Here is a 20,132-nt window from a genome sequence, read left to right as displayed (position 1 = left end):
TTTGTTTAAGGTTGCTACTTTTTTTTTTTCCACCAACTGTATCATCTTCCCTATGAATTATATATAATTGTTGGGGGTTTTTTTGCTTATTCTTCCTATTTCCTTCCCTAATTTATATTTTTCATATGACATACGTGGTAAATGTTAGAACTTATGTCAAGGAAAATACAGTAACATGAACAAGCCATTTATCGTAAATAATGACTTTTGAATATAATACACAGAATGCTAGGCATCATAAGCTACTAATTGATTATAGCAGTAATCCCCAACCAGTGGCTCGGGGGCAACATGTTGCTCACCAACCCCTTGGATGTTGCTCTCAGTGCCCCCAAACCAGGGAGTTATTTTTGAATTCCTGACTTGGGGGCAAGTTTTGGTTGAATACAAACAAGATTTACTACCAAATAAAGCACCCTGTAAGCTGATAGGGTGCATAGAGGCTGCCTAATAGCCAATCACAGCCCTTATTTGGCTCCTCCATGAACTTTTATGATGCTTGTGTTGCTCTCCAAGTCTTTTTACATTTGACTGTGGCTTACGAGTAAGAAAGGTTGGGGATCTCTGGATTATAGACAACAGTGCCCAGTGTAGGATTTGAGAATAAAAAGCAGCAGTATATGTTGTAGCCTACATTTATTTATTATTTGGTAATTATCTTGAAATGAACAGCGTCTATGCTGTTGCCCCTGCAATTCCAGCCCAGTCATCATGTCCGCTTTTTTAAAACACTGAGAATAGAAACCTTTTGGGGTTAAAAGTCTGCAGCCAATTAATACTAAGTTGCCTTTGACATAATTCACTTAACCATAAATTAAAATAAATAGCTAACCTCTATCCAAACTGAGCTACTAGCCTCCAACCTAACCTCCTGCTTTTGGGGACCAGCTACCCTTCTTTAAGGGAATCACATATAGCTGCAAATGACATACATAGCCCCCACAAACCTGAAATTATACCTATTTAACCACCCTTGGTTAGAGGGAGAGCAGGGGCATGTGAGGGAATATGGCATCCACTAACTTCTCCACCATTCTCCTGGCTCAGCCCCTTGTTAATCACTAACTGGATTAAGTATCCCATATCCCCCTTGGGACCTTCACTTAGCCAAGGGGCCTCCCCTATCTAACCACACCATACCCCCTTCCCTTTACCTGTTCCCAGGGCCCACTTGCTGCTTCCATTGGCTTAAACCGGATATTTTTGGCATTATTTTTTTTTTGTATTCAAATCTTTATTAATGCACAGAAACAAACAACTTGTTTTATACATATTTGCTTGTGGTTTTAAATACTTTTATATTGTACATTTCTTCATTTAGATCTATTCTGCAAGATTTCTATACAGTAGAACATATAAATTTCAACAAGGTAAGTAACTTAGTGCTATGAGATAATTCTGTATTAGTACTATCTACTATTTGTTTGTTTTGTCTTATTCGGTAAATGCATATTTCACAATTTGTCATGAGTGTTTAAGTATGAGACCCATGGTTGCCAGATTTCAATAAATTTTTGTGGCATGGGAGATAAGGAGGATGTGATTTCCTCCATGAGATAGATTTCGTTTACACTCGATAACCATTCTTCTACAGTGGGGGGGTCATCATTTCTCCACTTCCTGGGAATTAGGATTTTAGCAGCTAATATCAATTGCATCAATAAGCTCTTTTTAAATATTTTTTCGGCTTTATCTGTATGTAGAAGCAGTATCATTTGGGGGGAGAATCTTATCTGGCAACCCAGGATCTCACTACTTATTTGTTCAATCTGTTCCCAGAAAGTTTTCACCTTTGGACACGTGTACCAGATGTGGGAAATTGTCCCACTCTCACCATTACATCTCCAACACTTATCAAACGCATTTTGTAAAGTTGTGTTGGAGTTCTGTACCAGTATGATAAGATCTTGTATGAATTTTCTTGGAATTTGTTACTTATGGAACATTTCGCTACAGTTCTGAAGATTCTTTCCCACTCTTCTTCCACTAGGTCAATCTGGAGTTCCTGTGCCCATGTGCGGGTGAAGTGAGGTAAGTTGGCATATTTAATTTGGATAATGATTTTATAAACAGTTGAGATTAGATGTTTAGGACTGGTGTTCCTATTGCACAGGCGTTCAAGGTCTGTTAGGGGTCTAAGAGGTTGCTGTAAGTTATGTAGTTCTTTAAGAAAGTTCTTTATTTGTAAATATCTCCATGAGTCCTTCTTAGTCCAGGTGTCTTTGTTGATCATTATTGCTGGTGGTTCTGTGGCTGTTGCTAGGACATGTTGTAACTGTAAATTTTGTATTCCAAACGCATTGTTCATGCCTTTGTCCATGATTCCTGGTGGAAAGTCTAAATTGTCTCCCAATGGTATAAGTGGAGATGGGAATGGGATAAGATTGTATTCCTTATTGAGATTTTTCCATGTTTCTGTTAGCGCTTGAATTTGTGAATTTTGGCCTATGTGTAGTTCCTTCTTTTTCTCTTTGTTCCAGACTACATTTGCTAATGGATGGCTTGCCCATTGGTTTTCTATTTTTATCCATTGTTTGTCGTTGGCTGTATAGGTGTGTTCCACTAATTTAGACACAATACTTGCTTGGTAGTAGGAAAAGAAATCTGGCAACCCTAGGCCTCCTTTCTCTTTTGGTTTATATAGAATGGTTTTTTTGAGTCGCGCTTTTTTCTTTGTCCATATGAATTGTGACACCATGTGTTCCGTTTGGTGGAAAAAAGATTTGGGTAAAGTGATTGGTAATGTTTGGAATAGGTATAGCAGTTTAGGGAGTATTGACATTTTAATGATGTTAATCCGTCCCGTCCAGGTGAAATGGTTGTGGTTCCAGCTCTGTAGTTGGGTGGATAAGTTGGACAGCATTGGTTTGTGGTTGTGTTCATAGATTTTATGTAGATCTGTCGGTATGTGTACTCCTAAGTATTGTATTTTCTCTGTTTGCCAATGAAATTTGAAGTTGTTTTTTAGTTGAGTAAGTAGTTTCCCTGGGAGCACTACTGGTAGTGCTTCCGATTTAGTCATGTTGATTTTATAATTTGATAAGTCTCCATAATTTTTGAGTTCCTTCATTGCTATTGGTAAGGAGATGAGTGGTTTCGTTAAGAAAAGGAGTAGGTCATCAGCAAATGCTGCTATTTTGAGCGGTTCCCCTTTTATGGTGAGTCCTGTTATATCTGGGTTTTGCCTTAATGCAATCAATAAATGTTCCATACAAAGGACATAAAGGAGTGGTGAGAGTGGGCACCCTTGTCTGGTACCATTTCGTATTGTAAATGGTTCTGAGAGTATACCATTAATTTTAATTTGAGCCCGTGGTATTGTATAGAGTGCCATAATTTTATTTATGAACATTGTACCCATTCCTGAGTTTAAGTACTTTTTTTAGGAAAGTCCAATGAACTCTATCGAACGCCTTCTCTGCATCCGTTGAGAGAAGCAGAGAGTGCGTTCGATGTTCTTTCGCCCAGCACATCATATTTATTATCTTCATTGTGTTCTCTTTACCCTCCCTGCCTCGGATAAAGCCTGTTTGATCCCTGTGTATCCATTCAGGTAAGATGGGGTTGAGTCTAGTTGCTAAGATCTTTGTGTATATTTTAAGGTCTAGATTCAATAAAGAGATGGGTCTGTAACTGCTACAATTGGTAAGGTCCTTCCCGGGTTTGGGTATGACCGAAATGTATGCTAGCAAGAATTCCTCGTTCAGAGGTTTTTCGGGTCCAATCTCGTTAAAACAGTTTGTCAGCAAAGGGGCTAAGTACTCCGATAAGTTTTTATAAAATTTACCAGAGTACCCATCTGTGCCTGGTGCCTTCTGGAGTTTTAAATTTTTAATTACTTCTATGACTTCGTGGAGTTGGATGGGGGATTCCAGTTCTTGTAGTATATGTTTCTCTATTCTTGGTAATGCATTTTCATTAAGATAAGTTTGTATCTTATGTTCTAGTTTTATTTGGTTAGGATGTTGGGGAATATTGTAAAGGTTTTTGTAGTAATGTCTGAAGGCTTCTGCAATTCTGTTTGGTAGTAATTGCATAATGCCTTCTTCATTTTTCACTTTGTGTATATATGAATCTTGTTGTTTCTGCCTAAGTGCTCTAGCTAGCAGTTTACCCGTTTTATTCCCGTATTCATAATATTTTTGCCTAAGTCTGGTCATTGCATATTTGGTAGCACTATTGGATAATTGCTTTAGTTCTCTCCTTTTTTCCGTCAGCAGTCTATAGGTGTCTAGTGATAGATTTTGTTGGTGCTGAATTTCCAACTTACCTATTTCTCTAATTAGTTGGGTTGTCTTTTTTTGTCTATCTTTCTTTATTCGTGTGCCGTGTTTAATCAAAATACCCCTTAAGACACATTTTAATGCTTGCCATTTTGTAAGATGAGAAGTTCCATCTGTTTGTGTGTTTTGTTTATAGTCTTTAATTGTATCTATAATTTCTTTGCGGCAGTCTAGGTCTTCTAGTAAGCTTTCATTAAGTCTCCATTGCCAGGTGGAGGGGGTTTTGTTGGGAATATTTAGCTTTATCTGTACGGCTGCATGGTCAGACCATAGTATATTGTCTATACTGGCTTCTTTTAGCCAGTGTAGGTGATGTTGTGAAATAAATACATAGTCTATTCGGGCATAACTGTTTTGTGTACTTGAGTAATGTGTATATTGTTTTGTGGTTGGGTTATGGAATCTCCATGTGTCAATCAGTCGTAGGGACTGTAGGGATTTGGATGCTATTTTTAATTTAGAAAGTGGGAGTACAGAGCTTCCTTTGGAGGTGTCGTTTTGTGGGTCTACAGGGAAGTTTAGATCACCCCCTATGATGCATAGCCCATTTGCAAAATCTGTAATTTTTTCCTTGAGTTTATTCAAGAAGGGAATCTGGTTTTTATTTGGGAAGTAAACACAACCTATAGTACAGGGTGTGTGGTATAGCTGACCTTTAATGAATAGGTATCTACCATTGGGATCACTTAGGGTGTTTTCCAATTGGAAGTTTAGGTTCTTGCGTATTGCTATTGCTACCCCTTTAGTTTTTTGATCTGGGTTGTTACTATAGTACCATTGTGAGAAGGTGCCTAGCTTATGCATTGGTTGTGGAGTATTTTTGAAATGTGTTTCTTGTAATAAAATAATGTCACCCTTTCCTTTCCTCATTACATTTACTATTTGCCTTCTTTTCTCAGGGATATTGAGACCATTTACATTTAAAGAAATTACTTTAACAGTGTTATCCATTACTAAGTTGTGGTAAGTATATTTGTTCACATCTATGACATTTACCATTGCACTTATTGTATTTCAGCAAAATTCAACTTGTATAAAACAAATAACAATAAACTGATTCATTAGTTTAAACCATAGCATTGTTAGTAAAAACATATTATATAACCTTTCAGAAGTTGGGCTTTGTGCTCTAAGGCAGTTTCTCTTTGACAAATCATTTGTCTTGCCCATATATCGGGGGGGTGGGTGTGCCAAACCAGATTAGGCTTCAGCTCAGCAGGTACTTATTAAACTTAAGTTTTTAATTTCGTGAGGGTGTGTTTCCTTTGTTACATAGCACATCATTTTTCATCCTGTATCCTTAGTTTTGTCTTGGGGAGGTAGCTTTTCTGGTGTTAGTTTCATCTTTCTCCTTTTGGATTTAGGCGTAGTTACTTCCATCCATGGTTCTTTGTATTGTAGGGAAGTGGGTTTGGGAAGCTGCACAAATTTGACCCATTCTGTCAAATCCAGATTTTCTGCTTTGCATGCTTGCAGGAATGGGTGTATGTCTTCTGGGGTTGTTAGGGTATGTGTTTTCCCTTCTATTGTCGCTTGGATGGCGAATGGGTGGCCCCAGCGAAATAGGATTTGTCTCTCTTTAAGCATATCTGTCAGTGGCTTCAGTAGTTTCCTTTGTTTGAGGGTAAACCAGGACAGGTCTTGTAAGATAACAATTTCTGTGTTTCCATGTTTAACTACTTTCAGTTGGCGTGCTTTAGTTAGTATCTCTTCCTTTTTTGTGTAGCTTAATAAGCAGCATATAATGTCTCTTGGTTTTTCAGTGGGGAGACCTCTTGGCCTTAATGCCCTATGTATTCTCTCAATTTGCAGATCGTTAGCAGGCTGTTGGCCTAGTATATCATTGAATATTGCTTGTACTGTTTGTTTCAGAATCGGCTGGTCTATCGACTCAGGAAGGCCTCTCACTCTTAGGTTGCATCGTCGCCCTCTATTATCAAGGTCCTCGACTCTGCGGGTGAGTAGTTGTATTGCCCTGCTTTGTGATTCTGTAACCGTTAATAAAGATTCTAAAGTGTTTTCTACTGACTCGGCTCTGTGTTCTATGTCTGCTGTCTTGGAGTGCAGGGCAGTGATCTCGGCCTTTAGGTCCCCCACTTCCTCTTTTAGCGTCGTTTTAATTTGCGTCGCTAAATCAAGGAAATCTTGTTTTGTAGGTAGAGTTTTAAGATATGAAAGAGTACCTTGATCTGTATTAATGGATTCACATTCAGAGTCTGCGTCTGTGCCATCCGGTTTGCCTGTCTCTGAGCTTCCCTCGTGTGCGTCGCTGTCTTGCTCCGCTGGTGTTAGAAACGTTTTCAGAAACTTCTGTGATTCGGTAAGTCTGTTCCCCTTTGGTTCTTCCCTTTGGGGATCTCTGTTTTTACTGTGTTTCCCCATGTTTAGTAGGTTATTTCCTCACAATTGGATCGAGCTGTGTCGCAGCTCCTGAGCTAAGCGTCCATCTTGGTTGGCGTTCAGCCACGCCCCCCCTTTTTGGCATTATTTAACTCTGTTATAAACACTTCAGATAATTCTTTGTTATGGATAATATCCACGATTAAGATGTACATCATAGAATTAAATAGTGGAGTAGATAACTTTATAAATAGGCCCCATTGTATTGGGTCAGTGCTCGGATATAAATCTTACAGGCTGGTCTTCCAGAGAACAACCTTGTAGGAAGATCTTTACTTGCCCCCCAAGTCTTACATATATTTATTAATCAAACAGAATCATGAAATAAAGCCACAGTTTGGATAATATAGTGGCCTAGTGCTGAAAGGTTAATTGGTCACACTGTAACAAACTCCACCATTTCTGTGGCTAATTTGATCTACAAGTGAAGGTCCGTATAGGCCAGATCTTCTCCTAGATTGCTAGCAGACCACTGGATCATGGCCTTAATTGGCTCTAGTGTGGGACAATCCCCACCACCAGTTCCACTATAAGCCTTTATAACTTATATACTGTAAGGTGCTGTCTCATCTACTTGTCCCCCGAGTTGGCCCTGTCTATTGAAGTGTGCCATAGGAGGCCCAGCCCTACACTAGTAGACCATGAGAAAATAAATACTTATCCACTAATATCAATTAGACAGACTGTCCACCATATTCACATCTACCACCTGGCAAAACACATGGTTTCCATTTGATAGATCCAAGTTTTGGTTAAAACTTATTGGTTTAAAATGTAGGTGACCTTGTTATGGGGTTTTGTATGAAATACAAATCTTCTCATCAGAATGAATGGGAAAATAGGAGGACTGGATCCGATTATGGCCAGAATAATAACAAGCTGATGCAACTGGATTATGACATTGTTTATATAACAAATTAAAAACACAAATGTATTAATAATTAGGTCTTCAGCACAAACAAGTGCAAACATAATTGAAATCAACCCCGTTTCTAATTAATTAACAAACTACTGGAACAGTTAAAATGTTCTTCAATTATTTGACGTTCTATTAAAATATTTCAGGCTTTAAAATACTGACCCTGCCTGAACTCGAGTTTAACTGCCTCTCGTTTAGTGCTCGGTGTCACGGGACTGGCTTGGTTCCTGTAGCAGCTCATATGGATGTTCTTTTTCATCCGGCATTTGGATGTTTTTTCCCTACTCATTGCTCAGTCATAATTTGAAATATCTCAAGAAATTCAATGCCTAAAGTATTATCAGCAAACATACATTTTGCAAAACAGCATCTGTGGTTGAAACTCATGACAGATATTAATAAAGCAAATAACTTCAGGCAGGAAAAGGCATTGTACCATTCAGTGGAACGAAAACCATCGTTAAACATAAAAATAATTATAACCTCTATTTCAGCTCAATAGCTGCCTTCTCGGACTAGTAGCAGAAGAACATGGGTTACACTGTACTCTCTCACCCAGAATGGGCCTTCACTAAGTGGAAGAGGAAGGAGAGGGTGTTGTGCAACTACACCTCTCTTATGCTATGCAGAAAAATGGAAACAGTGAGCGCCAGAGGTTCTTGCAAACAAATAAATAACAAGTGTTTATTGAACATCCACAGGGTTACAATACAGCTTCTCAGAGGCCAGTGGTACAGGCAACACCACATAGAGCGTGTAATACAGGCTGACACTCCGAGTACAGACTCGGCAGGAATCTCACTTCACCTCTGCCACACTCCGTAGTGGATCCCCTCAGGGAATTCTCTATCCTGATTCCCTATTCACTGGGATCCCTACACTACAGGCAATATGGCCTAGGAGAGATACCTCCAAAACTGCAAGTCCTATGTAGGAGCTCAGAACTGATCTTTCTAGCTAAACCCTTACTGCCTTACACCCCTAGAGTGGTGCTATAAATATCACTATCAAATGCTTGATTCATGGGGCCCTGTTCCCCGACTTCACTGGGCCTGGGCTGAAGCCCTGGGGTCTCAGCACACATCCACCCTGTTCCTCAGGTGGAAGCAAACAGGAAGGTGCCACTAGTTTCCCAACACTATACCAAACTGCGGCAGGAAGTGGTCACCATACCTTCTAACCAATAGCACACGTATGTTAATGAACTTACTTAGATACATTCCCTTCTGCCCAGCAACTAAGGGAACTGAATCTGTAGGGATTTAAAGCCATAAGGGCTATTTAACTCTACATAATTAAAAGGGTGGCCTCTTAAATATTTCAATCTGTAATTTTGGTCTAGTTCCAACTACCATGCAGCATTTTAAATTTCAAGTTAGAGAGGCACAATAGAAAGTCAAAGGAGACCAAGTTACATCTTAGCTTAGATTATCAATCCGTTAAAAAGAACTTTATTTTATGATTATACATCCAGACCAGAGTTTTTGGCCTAGCTCTACATTTCTACATACAAGATTACAGATACATTAATATAGGACAGTCATCAATTTGGAAATAATTCCAAGAATATCTAAGACAACAAATTAGCTGATTCTTAGTCCATCTGGGCTGCCAGGAAATTCATAATATACCCTCCCAAAAATCTCATTCTTAATGACCTGCCAATATCAATTTAACTGGCCTTCAAGATGCCTCCTAGAAGCTGCTCTTGGTCCTTACAGGTCAGGAACCACCAAACAAGACCATAAATAACATTGTGATTTCTCCAACGTTCGGCCAGATTCGGTTCAATGAGAAAAAGCGATCTCATGGTTTATCATGTGAAAACTTATGGACGAGATCCAATTTGAGGAGAAAAAACATGTCCAAATTCAGTTTGTTTTTTTCCCCAGAGACGTCAATAGAGTTTTCACATAAACTTTGAGACAAGTTTTTCTGAATTGCATCACAAATGAAATCTCATCCATGGGTTTTCACTTGCTAAACCTCTTGCTCACTGAATTGAATCTGGACCAATATCTGTTCAGAACCCTGTATAGAAGCTTCTGCCCATTAGTCATGGAGTCCATATGTGCAGCATTTGACACAACTGAATGTGCGTGTGGTTTCACTGCTGTTTCAGAGCAGCCTTTTCATGATTTTTAATGTAATAATATGGTTTGGAACAATTCCCTAAGCCCCGCCCCCTGTTCTGCTGCTGATCTGGCTGACTACGTTGAGACTCAAATAAAATGCAGCAGTAGTCGACTGTCCTCAGCCTGCCTTCAGTCTGCATCCTTCAAATTCCACCAGCCCCTGCACACTAATGTCAATAAGGAAAGGAACGTCACAGAGCAATGCATTGTGGGTTATGTAGTTCCTGCATGATGTCTGTAAGCTGTGGAGAAGTTATTACAATTTGTAACATCAATGCTTTAGTCCCTCCTCCCCCGCCACGGGGGATGCAAGAAGAGAAGAATGGTTTTGCAGCTGGATTTCAACATGGTATTTATTCATACTTTTTGAAGGAACAGAGACCAGTGAATTTTGGTTTTGAAGCCGGAGTTCCCCTTGAATTACACAATAAAAACCCAGTGGGCTTGTGTGAAGTACCCAGTATACCAGCATACACAAGCAATGACCTTTCTATTATATCAGTTTGCACAAGGAAGGAAGTTTCATAATAAATCATGCCTTCGCTTTATATGTATAGGGGTGAACTTCCATTTTATTTCCCTTAACCCTCTGACTACTAAGTCCCTTTATAAGCTACTGAAACTATGTTCCCAATTTACAGACTATTACAGAGACCATAAAACACAAGTGCATTCAGACTGAACATGGGGTATGACCAGCACATTATGGAGCAGTATGCCGACTATTCATTTACAGAGTGAGATTTGGCAAAGAATTATATATTATGTACCTTCATAGTGGGGTTCATTTCCTAACTGGAAAGCTATCTTTCTGCATTTTTGCTTATATGGTACATATGAGAGTTGCCATGTTACTTTCTATTAGTTAGGAGGAGAAGGAATCGCGGGGGGAAAAATTCATTTATACCCTATAGCATAAGGCCTTCTGGGTCTTTGTATTGTAGCTAAGAGTGCATGTGTTACAGTACCTTGCTTCGGCATCCATTATTCAAAACCCTTTATCCAGAAAGCTCCATAACACTAGAATGTCATCTTCTAATCTTCTATAAAAGTCTTAGTTTCTAACTAACCACTCTTCTCCCGGTTATAACGAACCATCTTGTACTTGATGGTGACAAGGCCGTATAAAGGATGGCAAAACAATCCTACCGGGTATTGTTAATGGGCTACAAATTACAGAAAGACTTATCTGAAAACCCCAGGTCCCAAGCTTTATCCTACTGTATTTGTAAGTTTTGATTATTGTATTTGTTTATTATAGGGATGCGCCGAACCCAGTTTTTCGGGTTCAGCCGAACCCCTGAATCCAAGGCCAAATCCTGCCTGAATACTGAACCGAATCCTGGATTCAGCGCATCTCTAGTTTATTATTAGAGTGTCAGAACGACTAATACATTAAGGACCATGGGGGGGGGATGACCCCCTAATGGGCAGAAACAGTAAAGTGTTAAAGTTGTATGCCCTGTCTGTTGTCAGAGAGATAGACTTTGGAGACTGCCACCAATTACTTTGAGTGTGACTGTGCATTGGCCAAAGGGAAAATAAGGCAGTAAGTAGTATAGAGTATGGAGACATCTTTAGATCACAGTATGGGTAGTCAGCTGCTAATTTCTGGGCCTGTGTATTAAACAGGCTAATCTGGGACACTAACAGGGGTATAACTGCAAAGGAAGCAGACCCTGCGGTCACAGGGGGGCCCAGTAATGTAGAGGGCCCAGTGACGCCCTAATTATTGAGCAATTATAGAATAGGTTAACTTACCAAAGCTTTATGGCCAAGGGGCCCAGCAATATCTAGTTACACAGCTGGACACTACCATCTTTTAGAGCAACACAAGATCAATACCACTTCTGAATTAAAGTACTTTAATGTATTGAAAACAGATAGAATAGTCTTGACCCCAACGAATATATGAGTTTATCATTGCAATACCCAATGTACCACTGAAGGCAGGTATCAGTCTAAAGCTGCCCATACACACCCTGATATATAATCATACAAAACGTTTATTAATTTTCATACGACAATCAGTCATTTAGTCAATCGGAGAGGTTAGAACATTTCAGTTGGATAACGATAAAATCTGCACAAGTATTGTGTATCTGATGAGATCCTCGGGGGACCTACAATGCTTTTCCATGAAGTCACTTTTGTACAGTTGGTGCCTGCCAAATATGTCATGTTCAGAACATCCTTCCATTTGTTGTGTTTAGGGCTTTATCCTACAATTTCAGTCTGAATGTTAGTTTTAGATCATACAATTGATATCTGAACATTTGCCAGGAGAAGACTAAAATCTGAAGGTGTATAACCACCTTAACCCAAGGATCCTGTGTATGTGACGCAATGCAGGATGCTGATGAGTTTGTTTATATCAGATGACTAAAGGAAGACAAGTGAGATGTTAATTATATATTGCTTGCCATGACTGAAACGTCTCTATTTAACTACTGTGGTGAGACCTCGAGGAGCACTGGCCATGCAGGGCATGGAGGGAAACCAGCTAGAAGCCACTGTGTACACCTATATATACCATGCTGTGTAAAAAGGGGAGTGAAGCATCACTGGTGATATTGCCCAGGGCAACCAATCAGCAATTAGATTTCAACAGTTAAAAAACCAAAGCAAAGCATCTGATTGGCTGCTGTGAGCATCACTGCTAATGTCATATTCCACTTTTTACACAGCATGATAAATATACCCCAAGGTGCCCTTTCTGAGCTTTTGCTGGATAAGCTAGCTTGCCAAGAATTAGAAATGGGCACGTAAGGGATAGTATCCCCAAAACTCAGATTATTATAGGAGAGAGAGGGAACCTGATATCTCTTGTGACCCAAGGGCAATAAGGAAGGGCAGGGGAATCCTCAGGGAGCAGTGTTTATTGCGTGATTATCTGCCCTACCCATATAAGAGAATAGGTAGAATAAGGAGGACAGCTCCCTGATGTATAATAAATAAAGACCCCATGCCTTCTGCCTGTCTCCACTAGCTCCATAAAATAACATCTCAGCTTTGATTTCCGGCATTATTAGCCCACTGACAGCTACTACAACTGCCAGCTGGGACATATGACAACCTTGATCTAACCCCCACATTCCATCAGTTGATGGATTTTTTTCCAGCAGCTGTTTTGGTCATGTTATTGAATGGGGCTAGCTGACAGACTAGTGGGTTTCTGAATTCCTTGCAGCTTATGCGTAGCCATGCTAGAGTAGATGATGGACAAAGTAGTCAGAGACTAGATACCTTCCAAAAGTGGAAATAGACACATTGGTGCATCTAGATCATAGCGGACCATAGAAAAGACTAAGAATTATACTCAGTGAAGGAGCAAACTTCAACTAGATATTTGGGAAAGAAACCAAGTTTTGCTTCAGTGTTATTCTGTCTTCATGGACTATTCTTTAGGCTGAAGCTCAGCATTGGGGTTTAGAGCACAGACAGGGTTTTGGTCAGCCACTGAACAGTAACACTAAAAGCACAAAAAGCCCTGCCTCAATGAATCCATTTGGCCTAAAAGAAATTGGGTAATGGCCTGAACACTCCTGGCTTAGCTGCCACTAGCCACCAAACTGACAGTATACCTGGCCAAAGCACGCAACACTTGTGTAGCACTCTCAGATGTCGCCATTTCATTTCCCCAACAATGCATACATTTGTCCTGTTGCAGTAAGCTATTGCAATCATCAGAATGTAGCTTTGATATGTCTACTGCAGGTAGGGAATTGAAAGCAAATCACAGGTTGGTGTGGGTTAGTGCACCAGGATGCCACTGTTTCCTTATTACCACTCATAATCCCCCCCCAAGTTGTATGTTAATGAAATATACCATCACTTTATAATATGGCTGTGCTGCACTGGGGGCCATTTTGGAGTGGAACTTTGATAAATACAATGTCATTGCAGCAGTTTAATGCTTTCCAACTTGTGTGATCTACCTGATGTACTATGGTACAAGCCAGGCAAACCCAAGGTAGCACATTTGTTTGATGTTTATAAGGTCTAAGCCTATTCCAGTAATAATACTGTACTGAAAGTACTGCCTCTTGGTTACCATTGCTGCCTTGCAGTACTAGAGTCCCGAGTTCAATTCTGGTCAGGGCACTACCTGCAAGGAGTATGTATGTCCTTCCTATGTGTGTGAGAACCTTCCAATATCCCCCCCCCCCACACTCAAAAGGCTTTCTGGCTTCTTATCCTACACCTATCCTAGTGTGATATGATATGTAGTAAAAGTGTTTATGATAATATTTAATATCCCTAATCAGTTAGTGATACCATAATGGTGACTTAGGCTGTTAGGAGTATGCCAGTGCTATAGTTCTTCATGTTATACTGTAAAGTACAGGAAATGGTGTAAAATATATTGACAGATATCATTGAAACACTGGTACATACAGCAACCATTGTGCAGATATGGGAAACCCCTTATCCAGAAAGCTCTGAATTATGGGAAGGCCATCTCTCACACAATGCATTTATATCAAATAATTCAACATTTTAAAACAGATTTCCTTTTCCTCTGTAATAATAAAACAGTACCTGTACTTGATCCCAACTAAGATATAATTACCCCTTATTGGGGGCAGAACAGCCCTATTGGGTTTATTTAATGGTTAAATGATTCCCTTTTCTCTGTAATAATAAAACAGTACCTGTACTTGATGCCAACTAAGATATAATTACCCCTTATTGGGGCAGAACAGTCCTATTGGGTTTATTTAATGGTTAAATGATTCCCTTTTCTCTGTAATAATAAAACAGTACCTGTACTTGATCCCAACTAAGATATAATTACCCCTTATTGGGGCAGAACAGTCCTATTGGGTTTATTTAATGGTTAAATGATTCCCTTTTCTCTGTAATAATAAAACAGTACCTGTACTTGATCCCAACTAAGATATAATTACCCCTTATTGGGGGCAGAACAGCCCTATTGGGTTTATTTCATGGTTAAATGATTCCCTTTTCTCTGTAATAATAAAACAGTACCTGTACTTGATCCCAACTAAGATATAATTACCCCTTATTGGGGGCAGAACAGCCCTATTGGGTTTATTTAATGGTTAAATGATTCCCTTTTCTCTGTAATAATAAAACAGTACCTGTACTTGATCCCAACTAAGATATAATTACCCCTTATTGAGGGCAGAACAGCCCTATTGGGTTTATTTAATGGTTAAATGATTCCCTTTTCTCTGTAATAATAAAACAGTACCTGTACTTGATCCCAACTAAGATATAATTACCCCTTATTGGGGCAGAACAGCCCTATTGGGTTTATTTAATGGTTAAATGATTCCCTTTTCTCTGTAATAATAAAACAGTACCTGTACTTGATCCCAACTAAGATACAATTAATCCTTATTGGAGGCAGAACAGCCCTATTGGGTTTATTTAACATTTAAATGTTTTTTATATGACAAAGTATTGAGATCCAAAAGATTTCAGATCCAAATTACAGATAGACCACAGGGTCCCAAACATTCTGGATAACAGAAGCCATACCTGTATTAGTAACATACTGTGGTTACTAGGGTTGGAAAAGACAAGTTTTTAATATGTACAAGGATCCAGAACACATCACATAAATACACTGAAAATATTTTACAGGTATGGGACCTGTTATCCAGAATGCTTGGGACTGGGGGTTTTACAGATAAGGGGCCTTTCCGGAATTTGGATCTCCATACCTTAAGTCTACTAAAAAAAATCATCATGTAAACATTAAATAAACCCAACAGGATTGTTTTGCCTCCAATAAGGGGTAATTATATCTTAGTTGGGATCAAGTACAGGTACTGTTTTATTATTACAGAGAAAAGGGAATCATTTAACCATTAAATAAACCCAATAGGGCTGTTCTGCCCCCAATAAGGGGTAATTATATCTTAGTTGGGATCAAGTACAAGGTACTGTTTTATTATTACAGAGAAAAGGGAATCATTTAACCATTAAATAAACCCAATAGGGCTGTTCTGCCCCCAATAAGGGGCAATTATATCTTAGTTGGGATCAAGTACAGGTACTGTTTTATTATTACAGAGAAAAGGGAATCATTTAACCATTAAATAAACCCAATATGATTGTTCTGCCCCCAATAAGGGGTAATTATATCTTAGTTGGGATCAAGTACAAAGTACTGTTTTATTATTACTGATGAAAAGGAGTCTATGGGAGATGACCTTCCTGCAATTTAGAGCTTCCTGGATAATGTGTTTCCGGATAATGGATCCTATACCTGTACTAAAAACCAGTGTAGATTTGTCCCCACCAATCACACAAGTTCTATCTTTATGGGCTGCATTTGGCACCCTTACAGTGAAACACAGCAGTTGTTGCAGAGAGCAGGAAATACAAAAGCAGAATTAAATGCTTGTAAACAAAACAAAAAGGGAACAGGGTTGCGAGCTATTCGTCAAAATGCAGAGAAAGTCCTATGTGAACCCAAGATCCTTCTGGCGAAGTCTCCAAACACGTGCAGTTTATAAAACCCAGAGGGAATATACATTCCACAATGGGACGCAAATCAGTCACTAAATTACGGCTCTCGCATCTGCCCCTATATACATTCAATTTATATACATATCGTCTGGCCTTCCGTCCCGCTCATTACTGCAGGCCATAAAAATATTCAGCTTCCCCAGCCAGGCATGCACATGTTTCAAGTCTCCCAAATACGATCGTCAGATGTGGATTAAAACAGCAAAAATTCCAGTCTCTCGGAGACCAAACCCCGGATGTGCCCACAATATGTTTTAATTTACACAACACACTTTCACCAACCAATAAGGACAACAGCAAAAGGAATTTGGTTTTAAAGGGACAGTAAAGATTGCAGATAAGTTGATGTTATATAAAAGATCGCATTGTCAAAAGTTGTGCAGCTTCCAGCTCATGTTTCTGATAACAGCAGCATTAGTGCCCAGCTCAGCGGCTGTGTGTAATGGCTACCTGCGAGGGGAATCCTGGAATTAGCTGTGGGGCATTAATGCCAGTGTTTCCTTGTACTTGCCACATGTTTTAAGAGAACACACAAGTGACCCTGTGTATAGCCTCAGTTTTACATGAACATTAGCCCTTTGCAGGTACAGGTATGGGACCTGTTATCCAGAATGCTCGGGACCTGGGGTTTTACAGATCTTTCCATAATTTGGATCTCCATAACTTAAGTCTGCTAAAAATCATTTAAATACTGAATAAACCCAATAGGATTGTTCTGCCTCCAGTAAGGATTAATTATATCTTAGTTGGGATCAAGTACAGGTACTGTTTTATTATTACAGAGAAAAGGGAATCATTTAACCATTAAATAAACCCAATAGGGCTGTTCTGCCCCCAATAAGGGGTAATTATATCTTAGTTGGGATCAAGTACAGGTACTGTTTTATTATTACAGAGAAAAGGGAATCATTTACCCATTAAATAAACCCAATAGGGCTGTTCTGCCCCAATAAGGGGAAATTATATCTTAGCTGGGATCAAGTACAATGTTCTGTTTTTTTTAAAAATTAGAATCAATTGCTTATAATGGAGATGGGTTTTCTGTAATTCAGAATTTTCTGGATAAGGGTTTCTGGATAAGGGATCGCATACCTGTAGCTGTAAATTCAGGTTTTTAAATTCTGAGCATAACCTACGTCACAGTTGCAACTTGTTGCCGACTACTTGTTCCAGGCTAAACATACATTGTACCCCATGGAGACCAGGTTTTTTGTTCCAGAAATGCCTGCTAAAAGCAGATTAAATGGGGTTGGTTCATATTTACATTAACTCTTATAGGCTTATTTATCAAATTTTCGAGTTTGTTGAAATTGAATAAACTCACATATCGAATGCTTGCTTATTTTTTTAATAAGGAAAACTTGTTTCGAATTAAAAACCTCGAACACTTCAAATTTGGAAATATGGCTTGCCTTTGCCTAGGACAATTCCCATTGACTTCTATAGAAACTGGCAAGCTTTTAGAGGGCAAATTTTTACATTCGAGTTTTTCAGGTTTTTTGCACTTTATAAAACAAATATTCGAGTTTTTGCAACATAATTCGAATTAGAGTTTTTTACTTTGCATTCTTTCCAACTTTTAAATGGGGGTCACTGACCCCAGCTGCCATAAAACTATTGCTCTGTGAGGCTATTGTTGTAATTGTTATTTTATATTTAAAAAAAAAAAAATAAATTCAGGTTACTCATTCAAACTACTCCTTGGTTGCTAAGGTCATTTGAACTCTAGCAACCAGATAACTGCTGAAATTCTAAACTGGAGAGCTGCTGAACAAAAACTGAAATTAACACTGACATGGGACCATTGTCAGGATGTATATATACAGGATAGATATATATATATATATATATATATATATATATATATATATATAGTAAGGCTTGTTATTGCAGAGAGGCACTGTTACTTGGTAGCAATAAGTATTTATTTCCTTACCTTTGGTTGCAAGTAGAGCCACAGGAACAGCCACGACAGTAACCACCACTGCCCCCATGAGTATACCTAGCAACCACTTCAGCCATGTCTGAAAGACAAAAGGATACTATCACCCACTGAGCTAAAAGCTTCTGCCAAACCTATCCAAGGAAGACAGAATGAAAAGTGGCAACAATCCCAATGGACATTTCAGAGTACTGGACAGCCCCTACCACTCAGAGGGGGGTGTTGTTTTGAATCATACCAATTTTCACATCCAAAAGTGAAACACCAAAATTCAGACCAAGACATTTTTTTTTGCGATAGGCATGAGGCATTGTGTTCCACATTACAGAAAGCACCAAGCATTCCATATTATAGAGCCAACACTTTGAGAGAACATTTAGTTGTATCTACTGACCTTCATTTTTCTTGGGATTCTTCTACAGCTGGCGTTCCCTTAGCCAGGACAAGGGACATCAGTGGAGCAAAGAGAAGAAAATAAATGGAGAGGTAAGATATCCCGAGATGATTGAAGGCAGGCTTGTCACAAACTCAGCCAAAATAGTTAAACATTAGCCAAGAGGAGATACTGCGGTTGGGCACAGAATGAGGGTGCTGGTGTCCCTTGCCAATGGAAGTCCTGGGAGTGCAGTCACACTGATCTTTACACTTGGTAAGGCTCCACTTACACAGGGAAACTGCGATCAGCTCAGGAATCAGTCTCAAAGTGCACAGAGAAACTTTCTCCCAGCTGTTTGGGACTGGGAGGGGAATGTGTGATGAGTGAGCAGTCAGGTTGCATTGGAATGGCTTGGAGTTAGCCCATTCAGGGGGATGAGCAGCACACAGTGCTGGTTCCTGGTATTAGAATGCCATTATTTGCATTTATTTCTATTGCTTAGAAGCATATGCAGTGCTGTACCCAAGGAGGGAGATATTTAAGATATCTAAGGAATTTATGATACAGCTGGATCTCTTGTGGGAATGCTGACCTAAGGAGCATACAATCTATGAAGATAAGCAACGCATTTATATTCATTTTTGGAGAGATGTGCATACATATTTCAGTTTTGCTGTGAATGCAGATTTGTGCCTGGTTAAACATCTGTCATAAGAGCACTGACCTGCAGAGCCGAGCAGTTTATAGCCACCATGCTCATCTCTCTGTAGAATCCCTCGCTGCCGCTGAAGGCCTTGTAAAAGTCTATGAGGAATCACCATGGCTCTTGCATAGCAACCAAGCACCTTCTCTGAGTCAGCTAAAGCCATGCTTGGAAGGCCCAGCCCTTTGGGGGCTACCAACAGGCTAAGATTTAAAGCTAGCTTCTGCTTGGGCATTGGCTGATTCATCTGGGATCAAAATTGTTATTTAAAGGGACAGCAATGCTGAAATTAAAGTTGCCATGTAAATACTATCAGGTATAGCCAAGTAGGCCCAGGCTGGCAATCTGTGGATTCTGTCAAATGCCAGAGGTGTTTCTGTAAGATGCCATAGGCAGTCACTATTTATTGGGCTGGTGGGGGGCTGTTTGGGCCCCAGTGTACTTTAAATGCCAGGGTCCTTTTTGAATCCCAGTCCAGACCTGTTGCTATGGCTCTTGCATAGCAACCCACCACCTCATTTAAAGACATGCTTTCAAGCCCTACAGATGCCACCAAACCCCTTTTAAAACTGGACACATAAAATATGATTGCTAAGGAGATAACATGGGTAATTTAGGACCCGGGGGACACAAGTACAGGGACAAACTCCTTAGCGCTAATTTGGGAAGTACTTGTGCCTGATTGGCAACATTCTTCCCTCCGTCTGACCCTCTTTTATCGAGTGCTGCCTAAGGTGCAGTCTGCAGGTCTCAAATGAAGTACAGAGGCCTCCGGCTATTGCCCCATGTAAAATACAATGCCCCACGCAGTAGACAAAGTGCAATTAAATGCCCAGTTACAGGCTTTTTTGTGCTTGGCACGGTGCGTGG

General features: G+C 39.6%; 1 protein-coding gene across 2 annotated transcripts in view; it reads right to left on the bottom strand.

Moving 5' to 3' along the window:
- Window positions 1–19,462, bottom strand: part of dpp4 (dipeptidyl-peptidase 4) — a 60,438-nt gene extending 40,976 nt beyond the window's left edge. The window contains exons 1-3 of one of the 2 annotated variants that reach the window (XM_012970411.3): window positions 19,284–19,462; window positions 18,578–18,615; window positions 18,178–18,265 (exon numbers count right to left, since the gene is read on the bottom strand). In XM_012970411.3, coding sequence (XP_012825865.2) covers window positions 18,178–18,265; window positions 18,578–18,615; window positions 19,284–19,428 — 271 coding nt within the window. In that variant the 5' untranslated portion in view covers window positions 19,429–19,462. 2 annotated transcript variants of the gene reach the window in all.
- Between the last annotated feature and the right edge of the window lie 670 nt (window positions 19,463–20,132).

The sequence above is a fragment of the Xenopus tropicalis genome, chromosome 9, assembly GCF_000004195.4.
Source record: "Xenopus tropicalis strain Nigerian chromosome 9, UCB_Xtro_10.0, whole genome shotgun sequence".
NCBI lineage: Eukaryota > Metazoa > Chordata > Amphibia > Anura > Pipidae > Xenopus > Xenopus tropicalis.
Note: the sequence above shows the minus strand (reverse complement) of the source record. Positions and strands in the feature narration are given on the sequence as shown.